The 27217-nt window shown below is 43.1% G+C and overlaps 1 protein-coding gene across 5 annotated transcripts in view; it reads right to left on the reverse strand.

The window, feature by feature from the left end:
- Positions 1–27217, reverse strand: part of BRIP1 (BRCA1 interacting helicase 1) — a 660079-nt gene that overhangs the window by 342217 nt on the left and 290645 nt on the right. For all 5 annotated transcript variants that reach the window (XM_063954025.1, XM_063954024.1, XM_063954027.1 and 2 more), the window contains 3 exons: positions 7006–7205; positions 5536–5668; positions 4123–4277 (listed from right to left, as the gene is read on the reverse strand). In XM_063954025.1, the coding sequence (XP_063810095.1) occupies positions 4123–4277; positions 5536–5668; positions 7006–7205 (488 nt within the window). The remainder of the gene's footprint in view (positions 1–4122; positions 4278–5535; positions 5669–7005; positions 7206–27217) is intronic.

The following is a 27217-nucleotide window of genomic DNA, read 5'->3' on the forward strand; positions in this document are numbered from 1 at the left end:
GGATAGTAAGAATCCCATTTTTTCGGAATCTTATACTTCCTATTGGGAGCAGCCCAAAGTCCTTCCATAATTTCTGTCAGATCCTCTGACTCTGGAAACTCAGTCCTAACCGTTTTTGGACGTTTAAACACAGGTGCTTTAGATTTTGAAACGGCTTTGGCTGGTTCCTCCAGACACAGAATAGCCTTCATGGCATCAATAAGCTCAGCTATCTTCTCTGTGCTGAAACCCTCCGACTGATCATCATATGGGGTATTTGAATACACTGTATCCTCATATGTTGTATCATCTTGTGTAGTCTGTAATATGGATGTATCTACCCTGGTATTAATAGCCTGGCTACTTGTAGAGGCTGTTGGCATCAAACCATACGAAGGGAGCTGCATGTATGGGTTAATAGTGTAACCTATTCCCGGGGGTGGAACTGCCGGTGTTAATCTGTCCGCTATTGTAGACAAGGTCTGTGCGAACACACCCCATGGTGGCTCTACTGGTTGCTGAACCAGAGCCTGCTTTTTAGTTTGCTTATACGCAAAACAGTTTGCACATAACCCCTCATAAGTAAGATACTGGGCTATTCCATCCAAAACCCCTATTTCACGAGATAAGCATGTTAAGGGTTTAGGAGCCCCTGATAAAGTATCGTCACTTTTGCCGCTCACAGACATGGTAAATAATCCGTTTTTATAAACACTACACTCTCTGTGACTGAAAATCACTTATATAGATATAGAAGTAATATCAATCGGACCACAACCCGTGCACCTGAATTGAGGTTCAGAAGCAATACTTGACAAACATATAAATGTCAGCAATCACACTAACAGTCAGTCACATGTTAATTATTAGACATTGTCATATGAGAATATAATCAACCACAAAATACTTCTCCAGTATGTAGGAGTACAATGACTGCACTTCTGTTTTTAAACAGCTATTATCACAAGTTTTTCAGACATGTTATGCAGAAAACAACAGTACTGTACAGGTCTCATATGCATTGTGTACTAAAATTAACTATTCATACTAACAAGTAGATAGAATCTTAGTACTGTATAACCCTTACTCTGTAGAGTGGGATACAGGGAGACTCACCCCACTTCCAGGATCGATCAATACGCTCGAAAGACGCTGAATGGATTCAGACGCTACTAGTGTACACTGCCGCTCCGGTAACTGATAGGAGACACAGACGCTCAATAACGGACTCAGATGCTTAGTGAACGATGAGTGTACAGAGACGCTCCTGTCTGCAACCCAGTCCCGGCAGCAACTGTAGTGTACACAACCGCAGCGGCCTGAGCTGCAACCGAGTACCCTCGTGGTAGCATCTGAGACGGAAGTGAGGTCATCAGTTCATGGACGGGAGACGCACGGAAACTGGTCATGAACTAGGGGGGAGGGGCGACCAGGAGAGCGTCTAACTCCCCCTGCTGACAAACTCCAGGGATCGCGGCCTAAACCTAGTCCTGGCACCTATGATCCCTTAAAAATAGCGCTGGAGCACTTAAGAGTGGCGGCGCGTCAGCCACTGTTTGTAGTCTCCTCCAATACAGTGCGGCTGTGCCCGAAATCCCCTAGTAAGTGGAACCGATGCCTTACCGTCTCCCCATGCTTCGGCCACAGCCTGGTAACATCTGCTGGACCTGCTAGAACATCCGACACAGATGCCTGTCGAGACAGCACTAATACCCGGTGGTAAGCGTTGTTGCGATCCGGTGGAGAGTTGTTGGAGCGACTCTTTCCAGCATGCGTTTAAGACGCTGTTAAGAAAGATCACTGAAAACATAGTAAGACTATAAAAATAAAATAATAAAAGCTTAGGGCTGCCTTAACAGCAGCCCTGTGACCATGGTCCGGCTCCTGCCGCACCAAACAAAAAACTGATTTGACTGAGTCAGTGGGCGGGATTATATGGAGGAGCCAGATGCATCCTGCGAGGCCAGAAAGTTCGTGACTATTTGGTGCCATTTCCGCTGTCGCTCTGGCATATCCCAATGTTATCCTGTGGATAACCTGTGGACCGAGCCGGAGAAAATCATTTTAGGTTTCTGGTCCTTTAAGAAACTATCACAAGGAATGCTGGGGCAGCACAAAATAGACAAATCTGTATATTGTAACACAATGGCCACTTTATTAGGCAAGCCTTTCTGGTACTGGGAAGGACCAACCTACGTATGCCCCCAGAACAGCCTGAATTCTATGAGTCAACAAAGTGCCGCAGACATCCATTAGAGATTCTGGTACATGTTGACTTGACAGCATCATCCAATCACTGCAGATTTGTCAGCTGCACATTCATACTGAAATTCTCCTAAAGGTTCTTTATTGCATTGAGGTCTGGTGATTGTGGAGGCTATTGGAACTTATGGTCATATTTGTGGAAGAAGCTTGAGTTGTCTGACATGGGGCTAAATGTAATGGGGTCCGAGCAGGTTTCCCACCATCCAGCAACTCGCAATGGCCAAACTCAAATCCACATGTTTTCCTATGAAAAACATACAACTTGGACAATGTAATAGGGTGCTAGTTTTAAACTCACACCCAAAAACTTGCTTATAAATAGACCAGCTTTTTATAGGCGAGTTTGACAAATGCATGCCCAGATCAGTGAGATCCGTGCATGCTTTATTTAAAAGTCTAGAAATAGTTAAATTTAAAAAAAAAAATTGTCGCCCACCCCACCAAAAGAATAATCAGCTCTGGGTTCTTTGAGCTGGTCCTGGTTCTTAAAATTCAGGGGGGGAGAAACGTATGGGGTTCCCATGAATTTTACGAACTAGCACTGCTTCGGCCAAGGGACCCCTAAAGCTGTGTCTTTTTTCCCCTCTTATTTTTAAAACCAGGATCGGTCCAAGAGCCTCGTGTTGGTTCATAAAATACAGAGGAATCTCACATATTTTTTCCCCTGCATTTTTCTAGATCTCACTTATCTGTGCAGGCTTTTGTCAAAGTTGCATCATGTAATGAAACTCTAGGTGAGAATTTACAAAATATAAAACTTGCCCGGAGTCGCATAATGTAATAGCCTCGAACCCGCAAATTCGCAGGCTATTGCATTTGCGAGTTGTGAGAAGGTGCGAGTTTGTCCCGCACAAAAAACTTGCACCCTATTATATTTAGCCCATGGAGCATTATGCAGCTGGTAGACTGATAAAATGGGTAAATTGTCCATAAAGGGTTGCACGTGGTCAGGAAAACTCAGGTAGAGTGTGACATTTAAATAATGCTATTTAGCATTAAGAGGCCAAGAAAACTTGGACCATTGACAAAACTGTTAATGTAGCAAGAGATTGAGATTCCTCATATAATGCAACATTTTTCCAATCTACAAATATGCACATTTGGTAATCTTGTGCCCACTGTAGCCACTAGCTGTCAGAAGTGGAATCCAGTGTTATCTTATGGTGCTGTAACCTACTACAAGGTTTGATATGCATTGTATTTTGGACATGATCTTCTACATTCCACTGTTATAATGTATTGTATTTTGAGTTGCTGTCACCTTCCTTTCAACTCAAACAAAACTGGCCATCCTCACCTTACCTCTCTCATTAAAATGACAATAATGCCCACATTACTCCCATTCACTAGTTAATTGCTTTCTTGTTTTGTGCATCATCCTCTGTAAACTCTAGAAACTTTCTTGCATGAAAATCCCAGGAGATCAGCAGTTTTTGAAGTACACCAAAGTACTACAATTATTAAATGGTCAAATTCACTTAGACACATTTGTCCAATTGTGGTGTTTGGTTTGAACAACTACTAAACCGCTTGACCACGTCTGCATGCTTTTATGTTTTGAGTTGCTGCCAAATGATTGGCTAATTAGATATTTGCATTAACGAGCTGATGTACAGATGTACCTAATAAAATGATCACTGAGTATAGCTCAAGTCAACAATGACAACTGTATTGATTGCGTGGAGGCTATTCAGAGTTCCCCACTCTAAACTACTTATTTCTATTTAGATACAGAATACCACTTTTGCTATCCTTTGTAATACAATACATAGTATCATTATTTCCACCTCTGCTTCTTTCAGAAACAATACAAGCATGCTCTACATATTGCAAACAAAATTTTGTGTCCCAACCACTATCTATTGTCTTTACACTAACCTGCTGTTTTGACGAAACAGGTAATCCAGTACAAGAAACAGCCCTTTCATAACCATTTGTGTTTGAGGGCTGACTGTCGGAACTTTCACTATAGCTTCCTGACCATTCAGCATAGTTGTCTTTTCCTCTTTCTCAACCACAGCTGCAAGATTGCTCTACATTAAAACAGTGTAGAACTTTTTGTCAAAATGAAAGTGTAAGCTGCACCAATAGACAAAGATACTGTACTGAAGAAATATAAGACAAGTAGAATCGTAAATTATAAACCAAGTTTAACAGACATTTAAAATGTTTTAGATTTTCAGCCTACAGCTAATAATATATCATTTAAGATTAACAATTTCCTAGATTGCATTTTTTACTGATGTGACCTACCATTAATAATGCCCTTGTGGTCTACAAAATATAGAGAGAACTAGGTTTAAATGCTATACTATGCACATAAGAATAATACTGAGAAATCACTATAAAAAAACTACATTGCAGAACATTCACAAGAGTAGAGTGGTGTATTTTTTATGGTACAAAGACTGAAATATACAGTATCAAAGTGTCAATCAATACACAATCAATAGGAAATATTCTAAAATCAAATTTTACATCTAACTTTACATATTTACAGTGACATGTAATATATTTTTCAATTAAAATCTTGTTGCAGTTGTTGTTAATAAAAAGTTTAATGCACTTTGGAAAGTGAGTGTTGGGCCTACCTGTTTTCAGTCATTAAACAGAGCCCTTGCCAGCGGTATAAAGATTCCAGCTGATAGGTCAACACCATACGGTTGACATGCATTAGGTCGACAGGTACAAAAGGTCGACAGATGAACCATTGACATACATTGAGGTCAACAGGTACAAAAGCTAGACAAGTTTAAAAGGTTGACGTGAAAATGGTTGACACATGTATGATCAACACAAGTTTTGTGGGGTGGGGGGTTTACATGTTTTCCCAACTCTTGCTTGATTTACTATCCATGTGGACTATGACTGGGAATAGTAACCTGCGGTAAGTGCAGCAGTAATAGAGCAAGTCACCTTACCCAAAGCGGGCGCATATGAAGGTGGGCCCACAAGAGTACACGTTTCCACCGATTGTGATTACATATAATGAAACATACAAAATGATACCCATAAAAGAAACATAAAAAAACAAAACTTGTGTCAACCATTCTCATATCGACCTTTTGACCCTGTCAACGTATCCAGTCTAACTTTTACTAGTTGATCTTTTGTTCCTGTCAACCTAATGCATATCAACCATATGGGTTCAACCTAATAACTGTCGACCTAGACACTGTAGCTCTTCTTTACTAATTGCCAGCTTGCGGTAACATCATACGGCTCTCTACAATGATTCTACCTCCCACAACTATCTTACATTTCACAAAGTAAATAATATTACAGACATACCTGAAGAAGAGGGAAGGTTGCATTGGTTATGCCCATGTCATGAAAAATGGAAAGAATCTCTTTACCATTCCATACTTTGCATGAAGATTCATATTCTCTTTCTACCAACTGGCCAGTGCATTCCTTTATCCAACTTGCAAATAAAAAAAACTAAGTTACTTGAGTATTCCAAATCCAAAACGCTTGGGGCCAGAAGAATTTGGGATATTGGATATTTCCGCATTTTGGAATAATTGCATACCATAATGAGATATCATGGTGATGGGACCCAAGTCTAAGCACAGAATGCATTAATGTTTCATATACACCTTATACACACAGCCTGAAGGTAATTTTAGCCAATATTTTTAATAACTTTGTGCAGTAAACAAGGTTTTTGTACATACAAACAATTAATTTATGTTTCATATACACCTTATACACACAGCCTGAAAGTCATTTAATACTATATTTTTAATGACTTTGTGTATTAAACAAAGTTTGTGTACATTGAGCCATCGGAAAACAAAGGTTTCACTATCTCACTCAAAAAAATCCATATTTCAGAATATTTGGATATGGGATCCTCGACCTGTACATGTGGCGTGCAAAACAGGACACTTAACGGTAGAAAAACATGCTTCAACAGTGAAGAATGTAGTGGAAATTAGTCTTTATTAAATATTCTACTGCTTTAAGCAGACACTTTTATATCACTAACAGGTCAATTAGTTTTTCCGACTCATAGGTAAAGAGAGTCTCCACAAAAAGTTAAAACTGTAGTCAATGTGGGGTGCTTTTTTTTTTTGCTTTTTTTTTTTTTTGGGGGGGGTGTTATTTAAAAATGGGAGGATATGTTGAAAACAATGTTTAGAAAAAATAATAAACATATATATATAAAACACTAGTGCACACTGGGTATGTGATGGTAATACCATTAAGTTTTTACAGAAAAGTGAATACATTTTACAGTGAATGCTCACCAACAAAATTTATAAAGCAACATTTTTACTGTCGCTAGCATTTATTAATTTACCAATGCATGCCCATTGTGGACCTTTTTTTAATCAGTTTGTATATATTTTGCCAGTCTGATGCTCATAGAGATAATCACATAATCACAGAGATATGATGCTGTAAAGTCTCAAGTGAATTGACCTGTGATTACCACTCTATGGCATGGTGATAGCATAATAATGTGTGTTTTATGGTTGTGAAACTTACCATAATTATACACGCACATAAATATATTTGTTCATATTATTTTTTTGCTCCTGTGCCCCAGAATATCACCAGTACCAGGTTTACCATAGAATCAAGGTTGGAAGTTTAATTTTCTGACAACAACTCATGGTACCTCACTAAACCACTCTAGTGACGATAGTCAAAAAAGGGAAGTATAGAAGTACGTATATGATTTTAACTACAGATATATTTCAATAAAACTTTTGATTTTCCAACCATTATTTGTATTCCATGGAAGGAACTTACTTAGTCAGGCTACAACACACGCCTCGTAAAGGCTCATGGTCACTTGGTCTGATCCTGTGGTTCACCATATGGTCCATCTCATCTCGAGCAAATATGAGCTGGGCTTCTGTAACACTATAACTAGCTGATTCCCGAGCACAGTCCTCAATGTTATGTGCTTCATCTAGGATTACCACCTGGTCTTTTAAACAAATATCCATCTAAAAGAATAGAGTAAGTTGGTTAAAATAGGATTTTGGTTACCTACCAGTACATCATTTTCTCGTAGTCCGTAGAGGATGCTGGCGCCACATTAGTACCATGGGGTATAGATGGGTCCACCAGGAGCCACTGGCACTTTAAGAGTTTGAGAGTGTGGGCTGGTCCTCCCTCTATGCCCCTCCTACCAGACTCAGTCTAGAAACTGTGCCCGAGGAGACAGACATCTTCGAGAGAAGGATTTAACACAGATAGTGGCGAGATTCATACCAGCTCACACATACAGGTACGTCAAGCTAACTTAGCTTGAAAACTCAGCAACCGCTGAAACATTACTTACCAAGTAACAATGCAGTACTTAACTAAAAACAAAGTTGTACTGAACCAGATAACAATTGCAGGAAACGAAGCGCTGGGTGGGCGCCCAGCATCCACTATGGACTACGAGAAAAGGATTTACCGGTAGGTAACCAAAATCCTATTTTCTCTTACGTCCTAGAGTATGCTGGGGTCCACATTAGTACCATGGGGATGTACCAAAGGTCCTAGAACGGGAGGGAGAGCACAGAGCAGGGACGTGCGGTGAGCTAAAAGTCTAAGAAGGCACTAGCTAGCACCAGAGCAAGATTTATACACAAAATATGAGCCAAAGGGTATATCTGGGCGTTATACACAGGTGCAGCAGTATAAACTCCTGGAAATTTGGTGAGTTTTGAGCAGAGATGTGCGGAAAAGATACACAGGTGAGGCACTGCCTCACCTGCCATAGACTTTTTACTCCAGAGATTTGGCTATAAAAATTATTATAATAATGCAAAAAATATATTTCAAACATATTCTTTGTATTTTTCATATACTTTAAACAATCAAATCTCTGTTACAAATGTAAGTATGACAGGAAAGGCTCTGCCTCACCCCACTGCACGTCACTGGCGCAGAGGCTCCTGCAGAACTGATTGACTGAACTTCAGATCATCAGAGGCCAAAGTATCGAACTTGTAGAACTTTGCAAACGTGTTCGACCAAGATCAAGTTGCAGCTCGGCAAAGTTGTAACGCCGAGACACCCCGGGCAGCAGCCCAGGAAGACCCCACCTTACGAGTAGAGTGGGCCTTGACAGACGTAGGACATGGCAAGCCTGCCGTAGAATACGCATGCTGGATAATGAACCTGATCCAGCGAGAGATCGTCTGCTTAGAAGCAGGACACACAATTTTCTTGGGATCATACCGGACAAACTGAGTCCGATTTCCTGTGACGGGCAGTCCTCTTCACATATATTTTCAGAGCCCTTACAGCATCCAAGGACTTTGATGATATTGAGGAGTCAGTAGCCACTGGCACCACAATAGGTTGGTCGATATGAAATGCCGACACAAATTTCGGAAGAAACTGCTGACGTGTCCGGAGCTCAGCTCTATCTTCGTGGAAGATCAAGTATGGGCTTTTACAGGACAAAGCCCACAACTCCCACACATGTCTAGTAGAAGCTAAAGCCAACAACGTGACAGCCTTCCACGTAAGAAATTTGATCTCAACCTCCTGTGGAGGCTCGAATCAGTCCGATTGTAGGAACTGCAACACCACGCTAAGGCCCCAAGGCGCCGTAGGCGGTACAAAGGGAGGTTGGATGTGCAGAACTCCCTTCAAAAAGGTCTGAACCTCAGGGAGGGCAGCCAAATGTTTCTGGAAGAAAATGGATAGGGCCGAAATCTGGACCTTCACAGATCCCAACTTCAGACCCATATCCAGACCTGCTTGTAGGAAGAGGAGAGACTGTCCCAGTTGAAACTCCACCGCAGGAAATTTCTTGGACTCAAACCAAGAGACATTATTTCAAATTCAATGTTTATACGTTACTCCTTTCCTAGCCTGTATCAGGGTAGGAATAACCTTGTTCAGAAAGCCCTTCCGAGCTAGTATCAGGCGTTCAACCTCCATGCTGTCAAACGTAGCCGCAGTAAGTCTTGATAGGCGAACAGCCCCTGCTTGCAGCAGGTCCTCCGGAAGAGGAAGAGGCCCGACTCTTCTTGCAGTAGATCAAGATGATCTGCGTACCAAGCCCTTCTTGGCCAGTCTGGAGCAATAAGGATCGTTTGAACCCTTGTTCTTCTTATGAGCTTTAGAACTCTTGGGATGAGTGGAAATGGAAGAAACACGTACACCGACTGGAACACCCACGGAGTCACTAGGGCGTCCACCGCCACTGCTTGCGGGTCCCTCGACCAATACCGCCAAAGCTTCTTGTTGAGACGAGAGGCCATCATGTCGATCTGGGGTACGCCCCAAAGATCTGTTACTTCTGTCAAAGTCAGAAAAATATCGTGATACACACTGCCATATTTGCACCTCATGCGAGTGCCTGCTGCACGTTCATGAGCCCTGCCGTGCGTGCGCATACTCGCCGTTGCGTGCACCCGCAGGCGCACGGTATGCGCATTTACGGTAGAGTTTATGCACGCCTAGCGGGCGACTCAATCGTAACATATTTTAACCATATAATGTATTTTGTAGATCATGGTCCCTTTGATAGAATCTGAAAGTTTAGTTAATGTAGCATGTTCATAGACAAAGAGATCCCTCTTTGTTTGATACGAAGGGTCAGACAGAGGTTATACAGTGGTGTTTAGTATCCATCGGAAGAGTATTTAATTAGCAATATTCCGGTGTTGGTTTGAAGCGGATTAATCGCTCGTGCGAATAGTTATGGACATAAGAAGTTTATGGACTTTTACTGTATTTGCACTTTATTATCCATGCGGCGGGAAACCTAGTTTCCCACCCACCTGAGCAGTTGGAAATAGTCACAGCCCACCTGTATGAATCAACCTATGACCTTTTGTTATAATGCGAAGACTAATTCCTGTGTCCAATGAACAATAAGAATATAGGGACTATTGTACTGTATTGTGTGTAGTGTATAAAAGGACAAGCCGATCTGGGCCAGCTCTCTATTCTCTTCAACGGTTCTCATCACTGATAATCGGGAGCTGGATATCCAGAAGGCGCATGCGATTGTTTCCCTTTGTGCGTAAGTTTCTCTGCAATCATATTGTCTTTATTGTTATTATAAGCCATTCTCTCTCTCTCTGTCTCTCTCCGTCCCCTTAAAAGTACTTGTGTCTTTTTTTGTATTTTATGTGTAGTTACTTGGTTAGATATTCTATGTTATTTTGGTAGTGTATAACTTGTATTGTATTATACTTTTTGAACGTTCATTCAATTCCTTAAAAGGCGTTAGACCCTTAGACCGGTATTTGAGTGTTCATTATATTGCAGAGGGTAATAAGAGCGTCTCTATCGCTCAAACAGCTTTAGTGTAAACAAGGTTAAGCAGCGTTATATCGCTACAGTGTTTCAGTACAAGGTCTACAGTATAAGAATATCCTTTCTGTGTGTTACATTCAAGGTCTACTGATTGTTATCTTGTGAGCGTCTGCGCCGCTCGTGATCTCCTCGTGGTCTCGAGCGTCCGCTACGCTGATAGCGTAGCATTACGGTAGTCGCTCACCTATAGTGTGCCCGATACCAACAGCGTATTCTCGCGAGCGTTTGTGTCGCTCGAGCGGCTCGCTCCCGATACAGCGTCCGCTACGCTAAGAGCGTACCCTTACGGTACCTCGTGCGCCAATAGCGTACTGTGTTCTTTAACCTTTTAGAGGGATTTGAGTAAGATAAATATTAGGCTTTATCACTTCCTTGAATACCTACGGATGGAGACCCCACTCCCCTGGATGGAGATCGTGTCTGCAGAGGAAGTCCGCTTCCCAGTTGTCTACTCCCGGAATGAAGATTGCTGACAGCGCCAACGCGTGCTTTTCTGTCTAGAGGATGATTCTTGTTACCTCTGCCATTGCAGCTCTGCTCTTCGTTCCGCCCTGTCGGTTTATGTAAGCCACTGCTGTCACATTGTCCGACTGCACTTGAATGGCCCGATTTCTCAGAAGATGGGCCGCTTAGAGAATACCGTTGTAGACGGCTCTTAGTTCCAGAATGTTTATCGGCAGGCCGGCTTCCAGACTTGACCACCTTCCTTGGAAGGTTACCCCTTGAGTGACTGCGCCCCAGCCCCGGAGGACTTGCATCCGTGGTTAGAAGGATCCAGTCCTAAAACCCGAACCTGCGGCCCTCCAGAAGGTGAGGTAATTACAGCCACCAGAGGAGTGAAATCCTGGCCTTTGACCACAGACATATTCTCTGGTGCATGTGTAGATGGGATTATTGATTTATGGAATCTTATTTATGAATATTAATATTCAATATAACATATATGGTTATTTAATATATGGATATATTTCAATTAATATGCATTTATCATATATATCTGCAAATATATTATGTCAGGCTTACAAACTAATTGGCTGATACATATATGCAGTCCTTATACATATGACTTATGAAGTTATTAAGTTAAGATTCCTTAAAGAGAGTTCAAGCTTGAATATTACCGCTCTTTTTATATGATTCTTTATTTACAGGCAGATCAAATCGTACAGAATAAGATATACACAGTAGTGATATATATACTAATTATAATTATATATGCTTCCTTCGTTACATAACATAAAACAACATGACATAAGTTTCACAAACAGTTTCAATTGCTAACATAAAATGTATACTTGCAAGTTAAAGATTGCCATCCCAAGAATCATTCCTTCTGCATGTTCTCCATGACTTCTCCTCCTGACTGACTTCCTTCCTTCTCCTTCTTCTTCTCCCTCTCCCTCTTCCTTCTAACTCCTAACTACAAGTCTGGTCCTTTTATCTCATATTTTACCAATTCAAACTATCATATTCTCATAGTTTCCAATGGAATAGGTAATTATAGGTTTGTCAGATTCCAAGGTGTAATAAAACAAACATTGAACTGGGCTGTCGTGTCCTGTTCACGGAGGCATGGTGTCATAAAAGTGTGGTGTCCACACTGCCTTAAGCAAGTATAGTATTGTAAAATCTGGAATGTCTTTTCATCCAAAGTTCTGTTGTATTGACAAGTTTTCCTGGGGTCGGTTACACAATGTTTTATCAATGGATGTGATCTCTTTTCATAGTAGTTAATTTATACTCCCTAGCTTTTAACCTTCACTGGACAATAGACAAACCAGTAGATTCTGATCTACTGTAAGCACACCTGTGAATTCCAATGACCAACAGAGCTCTGTCACATACCTATTATCATTTATGGCCTAATACCTTTTCTCTACAATGACTCTTGATCTTACTGTAACCTCTCTGGCCTTATTTATGACTAGAGCAGAATAAACCTGTTCCCTACACTATTTTTTACCATCTTGCTGTAAAACACAAATATACAGTATATCTATATAAACACATACACAAACCTAATTTCTTAAATCAGCTAAACATTACCTCATACATTCAAACTTATTTCATATCTATTCCTTACTATATATATCCAGTATACTGTCCACTATGGTAACATCGCCTATTTATAATGAATTATATTTTGATTCAGACAATATCCATTGCCCTAATATTATACTAAGTGCAGACAATTACCTATAAGGCAACAGTCGCCCCCTTGTGGCCATGAGAAATTCTTTTGATTGGCCACACATTAAACTAGCGTAATTGCTTCCAAATACATTTCAAAATATTCCTTCAAACATAACTTTCGTTGTAACCATAATATATACCATAAGTGTAATAATAATAACCATTATGATTTTAAAAATCTCTAAAAATTCTTAGCTTACCTAACCTTATTCTACTTTTTAACTAAAGCAGACAAAACTGAGGTTTTTATTCAGTATTCATGAGGAAAACTAATTTCTACAGACATTTGGAATACCATAGCCCAATTGTAGACCTTTTTTCTGTATCTGGATCAGTACGTTTGGACATTTTTGCTGTTCTTGTATGTAGCAATTTACTGGGATAAGACTGTCATCTGCGTGGTTTGCTTGCAATTGGAGATGCCTTGCGTTTGCATTATGGCCTTGCGTTTGCAACATTTGCACCATTACTAGAAGTAGAATTCTTCGTAGCAGCTGCTCCTTTGCTTGCCATTTCGCTGTTTGAGGCAGAGGGCTGTGTACGTCGAGTGCTGTGTCTTGAACATTCAGTACTTGTGACGACCCTCAGTAATAGTAATAGTCTTTATACAGTCTTTAGCAGTTCTGTTTCCTTTGCGTTTATCCAATGCCGCAGTTGTGACCAGTGTCCATATTGCTTTTGCACAAACAGGTTGTGATTTTGAATAGAACAGGCATATATGAAACAGTCTTTTTTTTTTTTTCTTTCTTTCTTTCTTTCTTTCCTTGCTTGTTAATAGTAGGTCTTAATTGTCTTCGGGCAATAGTACCACAAATGGCTGTGAGTAGTACACCTACTCTGTTCTGTATTTCCTCACTGAATAAATTACCATGCAGTCTTAAATCTCCTTATTCTACCTTGTACCTATTTATACATCTCAATCTTACATAAACTTATACCAGTTTAACCCATATAAAGGCGTTTTCTATCCTACCTATATTTTGACTAATAATTATTTAAAATGCTTTTGATGTGTATATAGTAACATCCTATCAATACAATAAATGAATATAATTTTGCTTCAAACAGATATTAAATATCATTTAGGAATGGCTTTAAATATATCTAATTCCATCCAATATTATTTTATATGCAGCCATGTGCATATACAGTGACCCTGTTATGCTACAAATAATTATCTTAGACTTGTGACAGTCTTTATTAAGAGAATTATTCATCCCACTTAATAATCTCGGCCCAATTTGTTATAACGTGGTATACCATCCTGTATTAGATATTTAATTACTTTTGAAGCTTTTACGAAGGAAGCATAGGTAGTATCTATTGTGTAATATATAAAAAAAACATAAAATATTTACAAGGTATATATGCAATGATATAAAATATATCTCAGACAAATGTTTACATATATGTGATTAAGGTATATGAAGGGATGAGACAGTTCTGTATAATCACAGTGATGAGATGTGCTGTACACTGTTGTGGGAGTGTACATGTAGTTTGAAAGACAAGTAAATGATTACTTGTGATGAAAGGGTTAATGAAAACCTTCCCCTTTCTTGTGAAACTGGAAAACTCCTTGAGGATTTGTCCATATATCAGTCTTTAGGGATGCTATGTAGATTTTGCTGGATAGCAGCGATGAAAGGGTTAATGAAGACCTTTTCCCTTGTAAATTGGAGTCTTTTTGGAGTCTTGCACCATTCTGTATACAGGTTGCCAGGATTACTATGAATCAAACAAAAATACATACAATGACTATCACAGATATTTATACAGTGATTTAACATAGCTTGCTATGCATTCTGTCCTATCTGCTGCATGTTATCAGGTACAGAATTTACAAATGTGTCTTTTAACGATTGAATAACAAACAAACAATTGTTTCTGGCCTGTGCCAATCTTTCCTGTCACATTGTGTGTCAATGACAGCACAATTGTCGCTGCAGATATGATGCAGGTTTAATTTGGAAACTGTGGCTGTTTGAACATCAAAGCAAACAATGGCTTCATTGGATCTAACAAGTAAAGGAATGATACTACCGTATTCACTTGTGACCATACTCCCTTGTGATGCAGCCTGGTCCCAGACTGTCTTTAACCATAGCGTTTGCTGCTTGGTGTGGCTCCTTAGTTTGGAAGAATCTTGGAGCTTCTGAAAAAACCTACTTTTGTGGGGAGAGAAACTTGTTAAACTTTGCCAAATATGTATTGCAGGTCCCAGGGCTTTCTGTCTTTCCACACCTGTAATAAAATGGTTATGGCACCAGGGCATAAAAACATTTTCATCCTGGTGATCCTTTTTGTCATTGTTAATTGGTGTGTGGTTTGCAGAATGACACTCTGCATGTGGTCTCTCTGAGAGCATGCAAACATTTGCACCATCACTAGAAGTCTCTGAGTGCTCTGTGGGGGTTACATAAGTTTGGGAACTTTGTTTGTAAACATGCATTCCTGAATTAATTTCATGGATTTTCCCTTTAAACATGTTTCCAGGTGAATACATTTCAAGGTTTGCAACTCTGGTTGCCATGGGAGTTTTCACCATGGGGAACTTCCCCACCCCTGTGTGCACTGTACTGCTGCTATCAGTGTTTAAATCTGCTGACAATTCACCTTTGCCTAAGGGCATAACAAATTCTTCATTTACATTGGGAACTCTGAGAGTGTATTCAGCAGAATACTCATAATCTGAGTTACAATGATCTTCCCCCTTACTAGACACAGTATAGGGGACATCTCCTATTGCTGCTACCTCCTTTACATTAATGTGCTGTCTGATGATAGACACATCCGGCACATTGCTACTTTCTTCCTTTACCACAGAGGCTGTTCTGCTGGTGGTCTGTGTGACCATAGCAGACTCCATGCGCTGCACATTGATGCAGTCCTGCAACATGTAACTTTCCTTAATTTTAGGATCTTGACTGATTAAGTCATTTCTGACTCCTGTAGACTCTGTGTACAGAGTTTCACATACCTCAACACTATTCCTGTTTGGTGTTTCTATCTCAGCTTGCTTGCTGGATGTTATCTCTTCATCAGAGATCTTGACAATTTGATTACAAACTGTCAGGCTTTTCGCTTCTGCCCCAAACTTTTTCTGTTTATTTTTCTGTTTAAGGGACTTAAATAACGAATGCATTTTTGCATTAATGGTCAGGCACGCCTTACGAAGACGTGAACCTGATTCTTCTTTACATTTCTGTTTGGCTTCTAGAGCCGCAGTTCTGCGCATTTTTCTAAATGCTACAGAAAACTTTTGCATTTTTAACATTTCAATGCTAAATTTATATATTCTTTGTTTTTAGTACTGAAGGTATCCTCTCCTTAAGATTGACCGGTGTCTTAAGGTTAAACTCTAATACCTGGTACATTTATACATTTATTTGGAAATACTCTTTTCCACTGTGCACATTTTCTATTCTAGGCCTTTAAATTCTTTATTCTCATTTGTAACCTATTCCACTGTGATCTTGTATTTTGCCAGCAGGCTTATAGCCTTTGGTGCTGCTTCCTAATAGATATTATGTTAGTTAAAATAACGTATATTGCACTAACACATTTATCCTAGGTTATACAGAATACAAAATTGACATTACACAATGGTAATAAATTTTCATAGATACATCCCCACCGTGATTCTGCAGATTTGGTAGCCAGCTTATAGCATCTGCTACTCCTCATAAATATTATAGATCAGATAATCAGATTCAGTAATAACAAGTCCAATTCGTGGTCGCCAATATTGATTTATGGAATCTTATTTATGAATATTAATATTCAATATAACATATATGGTTATTTAATATATGGATATATTTCAATTAATATGCATTTATCATATATATCTGCAAATATATTATGTCAGGCTTACAAACTAATTGGCTGATACATATATGCAGTCCTTATACATATGACTTATGAAGTTATTAAGTTAAGATTCCTTAAAGAGAGTTCAAGCTTGAATATTACCGCTCTTTTTATATGATTCTTTATTTACAGGCAGATCAAATCGTACAGAATAAGATATACACAGTAGTGATATATATACTAATTATAATTATATATGCTTCCTTCGTTACATAACATAAAACAACATGACATAAGTTTCACAAACAGTTTCAATTGCTAACATAAAATGTATACTTGCAAGTTAAAGATTGCCATCCCAAGAATCATTCCTTCTGCATGTTCTCCATGACTTCTCCTCCTGACTGACTTCCTTCCTTCTCCTTCTTCTTCTCCCTCTCCCTCTTCCTTCTAACTCCTAACTACAAGTCTGGTCCTTTTATCTCATATTTTACCAATTCAAACTATCATATTCTCATAGTTTCCAATGGAATAGGTAATTATAGGTTTGTCAGATTCCAAGGTGTAATAAAACAAACATTGAACTGGGCTGTCGTGTCCTGTTCACGGAGGCATGGTGTCATAAAAGTGTGGTGTCCACACTGCCTTAAGCAAGTATAGTATTGTAAAATCTGGAATGTCTTTTCATCCAAAGTTCTGTTGTATTGACAAGTTTTCCTGGGGTCGGTTACACAATGTTTTATCAATGGATGTGATCTCTTTTCATAGTAGTTAATTTATACTCCCTAGCTTTTAACCTTCACTGGACAATAGACAAACCAGTAGATTCTGATCTACTGTAAGCACACCTGTGAATTCCAATGACCAACAGAGCTCTGTCACATACCTATTATCATTTATGGCCTAATACCTTTTCTCTACAATGACTCTTGATCTTACTGTAACCTCTCTGGCCTTATTTATGACTAGAGCAGAATAAACCTGTTCCCTACACTATTTTTTACCATCTTGCTGTAAAACACAAATATACAGTATATCTATATAAACACATACACAAACCTAATTTCTTAAATCAGCTAAACATTACCTCATACATTCAAACTTATTTCATATCTATTCCTTACTATATATATCCAGTATACTGTCCACTATGGTAACATCGCCTATTTATAATGAATTATATTTTGATTCAGACAATATCCATTGCCCTAATATTATACTAAGTGCAGACAATTACCTATAAGGCAACAGGATCCCGACCACTTGTCCAGGAGATCCAGTTGGAAGGACCGAGCGTGAAACCTCCCGTACTGTAGAGCCTCATAAGAGGCCACCATCTTCCCCAGAAGGCGAATGCACTGATGAACTGACACCCGGGCTGGCTTCAGGACATCCCGGACCATCGTTTGAATCACCAACGACTTTTCCTCTGGGAGAAACACCCTCTGCACCTCCGTGTCGAGGATCATTCCCAGAAAGGACAACCTCCTGGTTGGTTCCAAATGTGATTTTGGAAGATTCGGGATCCAACCATGTTCCATGAGAAGCTGGGTCGTGAGTGCTATGGACAATAACAGCTTCTCCTTGGACGATGCCTTTATCAGCAGATCGTCCAGATACGTAATTATGTTCACCCCCCTGTCTGCGGAGGAGAATCATTATTTCCGCCATCACCTTGGTGAATACCCTCGGTGCTGTGGAGAGGCCGAATGGGAGAGCCTAGAACTGAAAGTGATAGTCCAACAGTGCGAATCAAAGATAAGCTTGATGCGGCAGCCAAATCGGAATGTGGAGGTACGCATCCTTGATATCCAGGGATACCAGGAATTCCCCCTCCTCCAGACCTGATATCACTGCCCTTAGAGACTCCATTTTGAACTTGAACTCCCTCAGAAAGGGGTTTAGTGAGTTTAAGTTCATAATGGGCCTGACCGAACCATCCGGTTTCGGTACCACAAAAAGGTTTGAATAGTAACCTTTGTTTTGCATATGAGTTGGTACTGGCACAATGACCTGTGCCTCCACCAACTTCTGGACGGCTTCTTGCAAGACAGTCCTGTCCGCCAGCAGAGCTGGCAAGCCTGATCTGAAAAATCGGTGAGTAGGGAGATTTTGAAATTCCAGCCTGTACCCCTGGGACACAATATCTAGCATCCAGGGGTCCAGGCCGGAGGACACCCAGACATGACTGAAACGTCGGAGTCTCGCTCCCACTGGCCTCACCTCCGAGGCGTGCAGTCCACCGTCATGTGGAGGACTTTCGTGTACCTGAAGCAGGTTTCTGTTCCTGCGAACCTGCAGCCGCTTGGGCCGACCTCCCCGAAAGAAGGTGTTGGACGGTTTGGCCTTTCTGGGCTTCGTAGACCGAAAGGGCTGTGATGTAACTGAAGAAAAGAGTTTCTTCGGAGCAGGTGTAGCTGAGGGAAGGGTAACTTACCAGCCGTAGCCGTGGAGATCAACGCATCTAACGCTTCCCCAAAGATAGCCTGACCCATGTAGGGTAGGGTCTCCACACTTCTCCCGGATTCTGCGTCGGCAGACCACTAGCGCAACCACAGTCCTCGACGAGCTGATACTGACATGGAGGAAACTCCCACAGCCATGGAACCCAGGTCTTTCAAAGATTCTACCAGAAATCCTGCCGAATCCTGAATGTTACGTAAAAACAATTCATCATCATATTTTTCCATAGTATCCAAGTCCGCAAGTAACGTGCCTGACCACTTTACTATAGCTTTGGCAATCCAAGCACTGGCAATAGCGGGATGTAGTGTTGCCCCAGAAACTGTGTACATGGATTTGAGCTTATTATCAATTTTATGATCAACCGGCTCTTTCAAGGCGGTAGTTCCTGGAAAAGGTAAAACCACCTTTTTGGAGAGTCTGGATACGGACGCGTCAACAATAGGCGGATTTTCCCATTTTTATCTATCCTCTACCGGGAAAGGAAATGCTACCAACACCCTTTTGGGTATCTGGAATTTTTTATCCAGGTTTTCCCAAGCCTTTTCAAATATAGCATTTAAATTCCTTTGACGCAGGGAAGGTTAGCGAGGCTTTCTTTTTATTTTCAGTGAAGTAAGCCTCCTCAACCTGCTCGGATGTTGTATCAGCAATATTCAACACATCCCTAATAGCCTCTATCATCAACTGCACCCCTTTAGCAAGAGATGCTGTCCCCCGCAACACATTCCCGTCATCATCTGCAGTATCAGAATCGTTATCAGTATCATCCTGCATGATCTGTGCAAGAGCACGTTTATGTGAATATACAGCGGGGAGCCCTGATGTACCAGAACTGGGCAAGACTGCCATAGAGTTCTGTAAAGCCTGAGTTGCAGATTCATTTTGTGCAACCCTATCTGAAATCTGAGAAATGATAGATTTGATAGAGGATAACCACTCAGGCTCCCTTGCTGGAATCTGTGCTAAACCAGTGAAATCCTGATTACATGGAATGGGATCATCCTGAGAGGACATATCCTCTGCCGCATATAACACAGAGTCCCTGGACATTGCTTAATGAAGACCACAGACACTCCACACACACACAGGGGAGAACAGACAGAGTTTCACCCCCAAGAATGGCAAGAGAGACACAGAGATTAAAGCCAACCCACACACAGCGCTTTTAATATAAAGGGAGACCCCCTATCAGCGCTGACAGTCGTTTTGCAGCCTCCCCTCCCTTCTACAAACCCCTGGTACCGTGAGAGATAGCTGGAGTTGCTGTGGAGGGACTTGCTCTTCACTGACAGCATTGTGTAGGCAGGAAAATGGCGCTGAACGCTGCTGGGTCCGCTCTGAGGAGAAGCACCGCCCCCAAAAAGGCGCTGTTTTCCCGCTCTTCATAGGATTATACTGGCCTTATGGATTTATGCTGGCTGAGATACCGGGACCCCAACAGGCTGTATGACCAGTGTAGGGTGTAGGCGCTGGCTCAGGGCGCCCCTCACAGCACCGCACTATGTACCGTTGAGCCTCCAGAGCGCAGTTAATACTGTGCTCCTACCCTGATGCCACCATCTTCACACCGGCCCCCGCTTGCTAGGGGGGTCGGTGACTCAGTCGCCACTGATCTTCGGCTCTGTAAGGGGGTGGCGGCATGCTGCAGGGGTGAGCGATCCCCTGTGGCGGGGAACGATCTATCCCCTCAGGAGCTCAGTGTCCTGTCAGCCGAGACAGTGGCTCAGACCCCGCAGGGCAGACACTGCTCCCCCCCTTAGAACCTTCCCTGTAAAATAATAAGCTCTTTCCAGATAAGCTCTGTAGAGCTCCCCTAGCTGTGACCGGCTCTTTCGGGCACATTTTCTAAACCGAGTCTGGTAGGAGGGGCATAGAGGGAGGAGCCAGCCCACACTCTCAAACTCTTAACGTGCCAATGGCTCCTGGTGGACCCGTCTATACCCCATGGTACTAATGTGGACCCCAGCATCTTCTAGTACGTAAGAGAAAAAAAAATTATCAGAAATAAAAACAAACAATACCAAATATTTGTAACTAACATATAAATACATGTGAACAACAACTAATTGTATTTAGAATTTAAACTTTCCAACTCATTATTAACACAGTCTGTTTTAGAGTTAACTGTAACAAATAGTAAACCACCGGCAACAGAAAGAAGGGTCTCTGAGTTATCATTTAGTACAAGTATCGCTACACATTATTTATTTTTGTATGTGTACTAAAATGTATTATTTATTTGTTACGCTGGGCACACTGCGAGACAAAATGTCAGAACGACATAAATTTTATCTGACAAACTGACACCATTAGATAGTGATACCATACACTGAGATATCCCGCCCTGGGTACAAGACATTTCACCGTTCCTCCGCTGTGAAGGAAAAACGAGTTTTATGGTAAGAACTTACCGTTGTTAAAACTCTTTCTGCGAGGTAAACTGGGCTCCACAAGGATGGACAATGGGGTGTAGAGTAGGATCTTGAAATGAGGCACCAACAGGCTCAAAGCTTGGACTGTTCCCAGAATGCACAGCGCCGCCTCCTCTTTAACCCCGCCTCCCTGCACAGGAGCTCAGTTTTTAGTTAACCAGCCCAATGCAGTAGCAGGAAGAGAGACGACAACGGATAGTAGCCACATACACCACACTCTCACAACAGGAGAAGTGTCAGCGGCTAATGCCATACCAACCCGAAGTAGCTAAGTGCGTCAGGGTGGGCGCCTTGTGGAGCCCAGTGTACCTCGCAGAAAGAGTTTTTAACAACGGTAATTTCTTACCATAAAACTCGTTTTCTGCTGCGGGGTACACTGGGCTCCACAAGGATGGACAATGGGGATGTCCTAAAGCAGTTCCTTATGGGAGGGTACGCACTGTAGCGGGCACAAGAACCCGGCGTCCAGAGGAAGCATCCTGGGAAGCGGCAGTATCGAAGGCATAGAACCTTATGAACGTGTTCCTGGAGGACCACGTAGCCGCCTTGCACAATTGGTCAAGGGTCGCACTACGTTGGGCCGCCCAAGAAGGTCCAACAGACAGAGTAGAATGGGCCGTGATGTGAGCAGGAGCTGACAGACCAGCCTTCACATAAGCATGTGCAATCACCATTCTAATCCACCGAGCCAGGGTCTGCTTGTGAGCAGGCCAGCCACGTTTGTGAAATCCAAACAAAACAAAGAGAGAATCAGATTTTCGAATAGAAGCAGTTCTCTTCACATAGATACGGAGAGCCCGTACCACATCCAAAGACCGCTCTTTGGGAGACAAATCAGGAGAGACAAAGGCCGGAACCACAATCTCCTGATTAAGGTGGAACGAGGACACCACCTTCGGTAAGTAACCGGGACGAGTCCGAAGTACCGCCCGGTCACGGTGAAAAATCAGATATGGGGAACTACAGGAAAGGGCACCCAATCCGACACTCTTCTAGCAGAGGCAATAGCCAGCAAGAACACCATCTTAAGGGAAAGCCACTTAAGGTCAGCTGAACCAAGTGGTTCAAACGGAGGCTCCTGCAACGCCTCCAAAACCACCGACAAGTCCCAAGGAGCCACAGGCGGGACATAGGGAGGTTGGATACGCCACACACCCTGAGTGAAAGTATGAACATCAGGTAAAGTCGCAATTTTTCTCTGAAACCACACTGACAAGGCAGAAATATGAACCTTGAGGGAGGCTAGACGCAGGCCTAAATCAAGGCCCTGTTGCAGAAAAGCCAAAAGTTTGGCTGTACTAAACTTGGAAGCGTCATAATTGTTAGATGCGCACCAAACAAAGTAGGAATGCCAGACCCTATGGTAAATCCGAGCAGAAGCCGGTTTCCGGGCCCGCAACATAGTTTTAATGACCTCTTCAGAAAAACCCTTTAGCCCTCAAGACGGAAGCTTCAAGAGCCACGCCGTCAAAGACAGTCGGGCTAGGTCCTGATAGACACAAGGGCCCTGAATGAGGAGGTCGGGGCGTTGTGGAAGTAGAATTGGACGCTCTGACGATAGGCCCTGCAGGTCGGAGAACCAGTGCCGTCTGGGCCATGCTGGAGCTATGAGAAGCAGAATTCCTCTTTCTTGCTTGAACTTCCGAATTACCCTGGGCAGGAGTGACACCGGAGGGAACACGTACGGCAGCCGAAACCTCCACGGCACCGCCAGCGCATCCACGAATGCTGCTTGAGGATCCTTTGTCCTTGCTCCGAAGACCGGAACCTTGTGATTGTGTCGAGACGCCATCAGATCTACGTCTGGAAGACCCCACTTTTCCACTAGGAGTTGAAACACTTCTGGATGGAGGCCCCACTCGCCGGCATGCACGTCCTGACGACTGAGAAAGTCCGCTTCCCAATTCAGGACTCCCGGAATGAAGATTGTCGATATGGCTGGTAGATGGCGTTTCTCCCAATGTAGAATCCGTGAGACTTCCTTCATTGCCAAACGGCTTCGAGTGCTGCCTTGATGATTTATGTAAGCCTCTGTGGTGGCGTTGTCTGACTGTACTTGAACAGGACGGTTCTGAATTAAATGCTGGGCCAGGTTCAATGCACTGAAGACCGCCCGCAATTCCAGAATGTTGATCGAGAGGAGAGATTCCTCCTTGGTCCACCGACCCTGAAGAGAGTTTTGCTCCAGCACCACGCCCCAACCTCTTAGACTGGCGTCTGTCGTCACCAGGACCCAGTTGGATATCCAGAAGGGACGGCCCCTGCACAATTGTTGGTCCTGGAGCCACCAGAGCAGCTAAAGACGGACCTCCGGAGTCAATGAGATCATTTGAGACCTGATTCGATGAGGCAGGCAGTTCCACTTGGCTAGTATCAGCCTCTGGAGGGGGCGAGAATGGAATTGAGCATACTCCACCATGTCGACTGCTGAGACCATGAGGCCCAGCATCTGCATCGCCGAATGTATCGACACTTGCGGACGAGAAAGGAAGTAACGAATCCTGTCTTGAAGCTTCAGGACCTTCTCCTGACACAAGAACAACCTTTGGTTGTGAGTGTACAATAGCGCTCCCAGATGCACCATGCTCTAAGCAGGGATCAGGGAGGATTTCTTCCAGTTGATGAGCCACCCGTGGGCTTGTAGAAACCGGACCGTCATATCCAGATGACATAGGAGTAGTTCTGGGGAATTTGCCAGGATTAACAAGTCGTCCAGATACGGCAGTATCCTGACACCTTGACGGCAAAGTACCACCGTCATCACCGCCATTACTTTGGTGAAGACTCGCGGAGCCGTTGTTAAACCAAAAGGTAACGCCCGAAACTGGTAATGGAGGTTGCCAATAGCAAACCTCAGGTATTGCTGATGTGACGCTGATATAGGAATATGCAGGTAAGCATCCTGTATGTCCAGGGAGACCATGTAGTCCCCAGGTTCCAAGGCCAGAACTATAGAGCGAAGGGTTTCCATATGGAACTTGGAAACCTTCACAAACCTGTTTAAAGCCTTGAGGATGAGAATTGGCTGGGAAGACCCATTCGGTTTTGGGACTAGAAACAAAGGAGAATAGTACCCCCGGCCCCTTTGCGCAAGAGGCACCTGTACTATGACTCCTGTATACAGGAGGGTCTGTACCACCGAATGCAGAGTGTTTGCCTTTGTCTGGTCCGACGGGACGTCTGTCTGGCAAAATCGATGAGGGGGTCGGTTTTTGAAGGCTATGGCGTAACCTCGAGTGACGACTTCCCGTACCCAAGTAGCTGAAGTGGTCTTCAACCATTCCTGGGTATACCCTAGAAGCTGGCCCCCCACCCTGGGATCCCCCAGGGGGAGGCCTGCCCCGTCATGCGGCAGGCTTATCGGCCTTGGAAGCTGGCTGACGGGCTGCCCAGGCTCTTTTTGGATTCAGCTTACCAGGTTTGTAAGTGCAGGCCTGCTTGTTGTATGCCTGACCTTTTGCTTTACCTGAAGGATGAAAGGGGCGAAAGGAAGTACCTTTGGCCTTCGACACAGAAGGAGCGGTACTTGGCAGACAGGCAGTTTTGGCAGTAGCCAAGTCAGCCACTAATCTTATTTAAGTCCTGACCAAACAGAATATCTCCCTTGAAAGGGAGTACCTCCAGGGTTTTTCTAGAGTCCAGATCCACAGACCAGGATCTCAGCCACAATATCCAGCGAGCCAGGACCGACGTAGTACAGGCCTTGGCTGCTAGGATACCGGCATCAGAAGCCGCCTCTTTAATATAGCGAGAAGCTGTGACAATATATGACAAGCATTGTCTAGCATGGTCAGAGGAGAGTTCAGCTTCTAACTCCAAGGCCCATGATTCAATAGCCTCTGCAGCCCATGTAGCTGCTATAGTGGGCCTTTGTGCTGCACCCGTGAGGGTGTAAATCGCTTTAAGGCAACCCTCAACACGTTTATCCGTAGGCTCTTTTAGAGATGTGACGGTAGTGACAGGTAGAGCTGAGGAAACCACCATCCTAGCCACATGTGAGTCTACTGGAGGAGGCGTTTCCCAATTCTTAGACAGCTCTGGCGCGAGGGGATAGTGAGCTAGCATCTTCTTTTGAGGCACAAACTTCGTACCCGGGTTTTCCCAGGGTTCCTGACTTATATTCACTAGGTGATCAGAGTGAGGTAAAACTTGTTTAACCATCTTCTGACGCTTGAACCTATCTGGTTTCTTAGGAGGAACGGATGGCTCGGGATAATCCGTAATGGGATGCGGTCAAGATGCCACCGGGCGGAATCCCGGCGGTCGAAATACCGACGCCATAATCCCGAACTCCACAATCCCGACATATTCTCCCTCCGTGGGTGTCCACGACACCCATAGAGGGAGAATATAATAGTGTGCCGAGCGTAGCGAGGCACCGTGCCCGCAGCGCGGCGAGCGAAGCGAGCCCGCAAGGGGCTGCGTTCCGCTCGCCACCCCTGTCGGGATTCCGGCGTCGGTATTTCGACCGCCGGGATTCCGGCCGGCGGCATTTAGTACTGATCCCTCCGTAATCTGTAGAATTAACTTAATAGCCTCCAAAAGATCAGGAACATCCACATGTGAACTACCCTCCCCATCAGCCGTATCTGAGTCAGAACCTGTGGGGTCAGTGTAAGTGCCGTCTTCATCAGACGAGGTGTCAGTGACAGCAGTGGATTGTGAGGAGACAAGCGCTCGCTTAGAGGACCCCTTGGACGTAGGCGAGCGACGGTCAAGACTTTTTAGTAGTCAGGGACTGGTTCAACTTCTTTATTTGAGCAGATAAATCGTCCGCCCACGGCGGGTTAGCTGCAGGGACCACATACGGTTGTACCAGCATTGGGGGTCCCATAGGGGGTGTTAGTTTATGAACTAGCGCATGCAGAAGCGGCTCACGGTGGGTCATTATGTGCCTCCGTTGCCACAGTCCCACTGGGGGGCAAGGAGCCCTCAGAACCAGAGCCCACAGCTGCTATATTCCCCTCATAGGCATCTGTGGCTTCAGCAACACCGCCAGGGTGTTCAGCCCCAGAACCGTTACCCTCAGAAGCAGACATGATATAACTTGCAGTATCAGGTAACACAGTACAATTGGCAGCAGCACAATACCTCTTACCCAAACCCCTGCGCAGTGTAGTCAGCACTAGCAGAGATAAAGGAGAGATATGGTGACTAAATCACAGAGAAAAATACGTATTCAAGTATATCTTTGTGAAAATCCTATATCAATATAAAACCTGACGCACCAAGCCCCCTCAGGTTATAGAATATAGGGATAGCAAGTTGAGTGAAAGACACGAAATGGACACCACTCAGCTATCTAATGCACACACAGATAGTAATAACCTCTGCATTGTACAAACTGTGACTAAGAATAATACTGCACTGGACTAGCTTATATATATAGCTATATAGTCAATAGATATAACACTACACAGTAAGAACTGGATGTATATCACAGGGTAATTGTACTAGAAAACCCTGACTAAATGCACTCTTTCTTAACTAACACTGTCTAAAAAGGCAGGTAGAATGCTTAAGTGTCATGTAAAGTCACAGCACTGACAACCAAGCGGCTTTACACAGGAGGATTTGCCCAAGCAGTCTCAGAAACAGTGAAGCTGAGGGATAATGGCGCCCAGACACTGACAGGGAGTGAGGGAGAGACAGATATGCAGCTCCAGGGCGGGAACATTTGCGGGAAATGGCGCCCTGGGGCTGGGGGAGGGGCTTCAGGTCTAAGCCTTATCCCCCTGCTGGCAAAACCACCGGGTACTGTGGGCTTTTATTAAACTGGTTTA

This window comes from Pseudophryne corroboree, chromosome 2 (assembly GCF_028390025.1).
Source record: "Pseudophryne corroboree isolate aPseCor3 chromosome 2, aPseCor3.hap2, whole genome shotgun sequence".
Taxonomy (NCBI): domain Eukaryota; kingdom Metazoa; phylum Chordata; class Amphibia; order Anura; family Myobatrachidae; genus Pseudophryne; species Pseudophryne corroboree.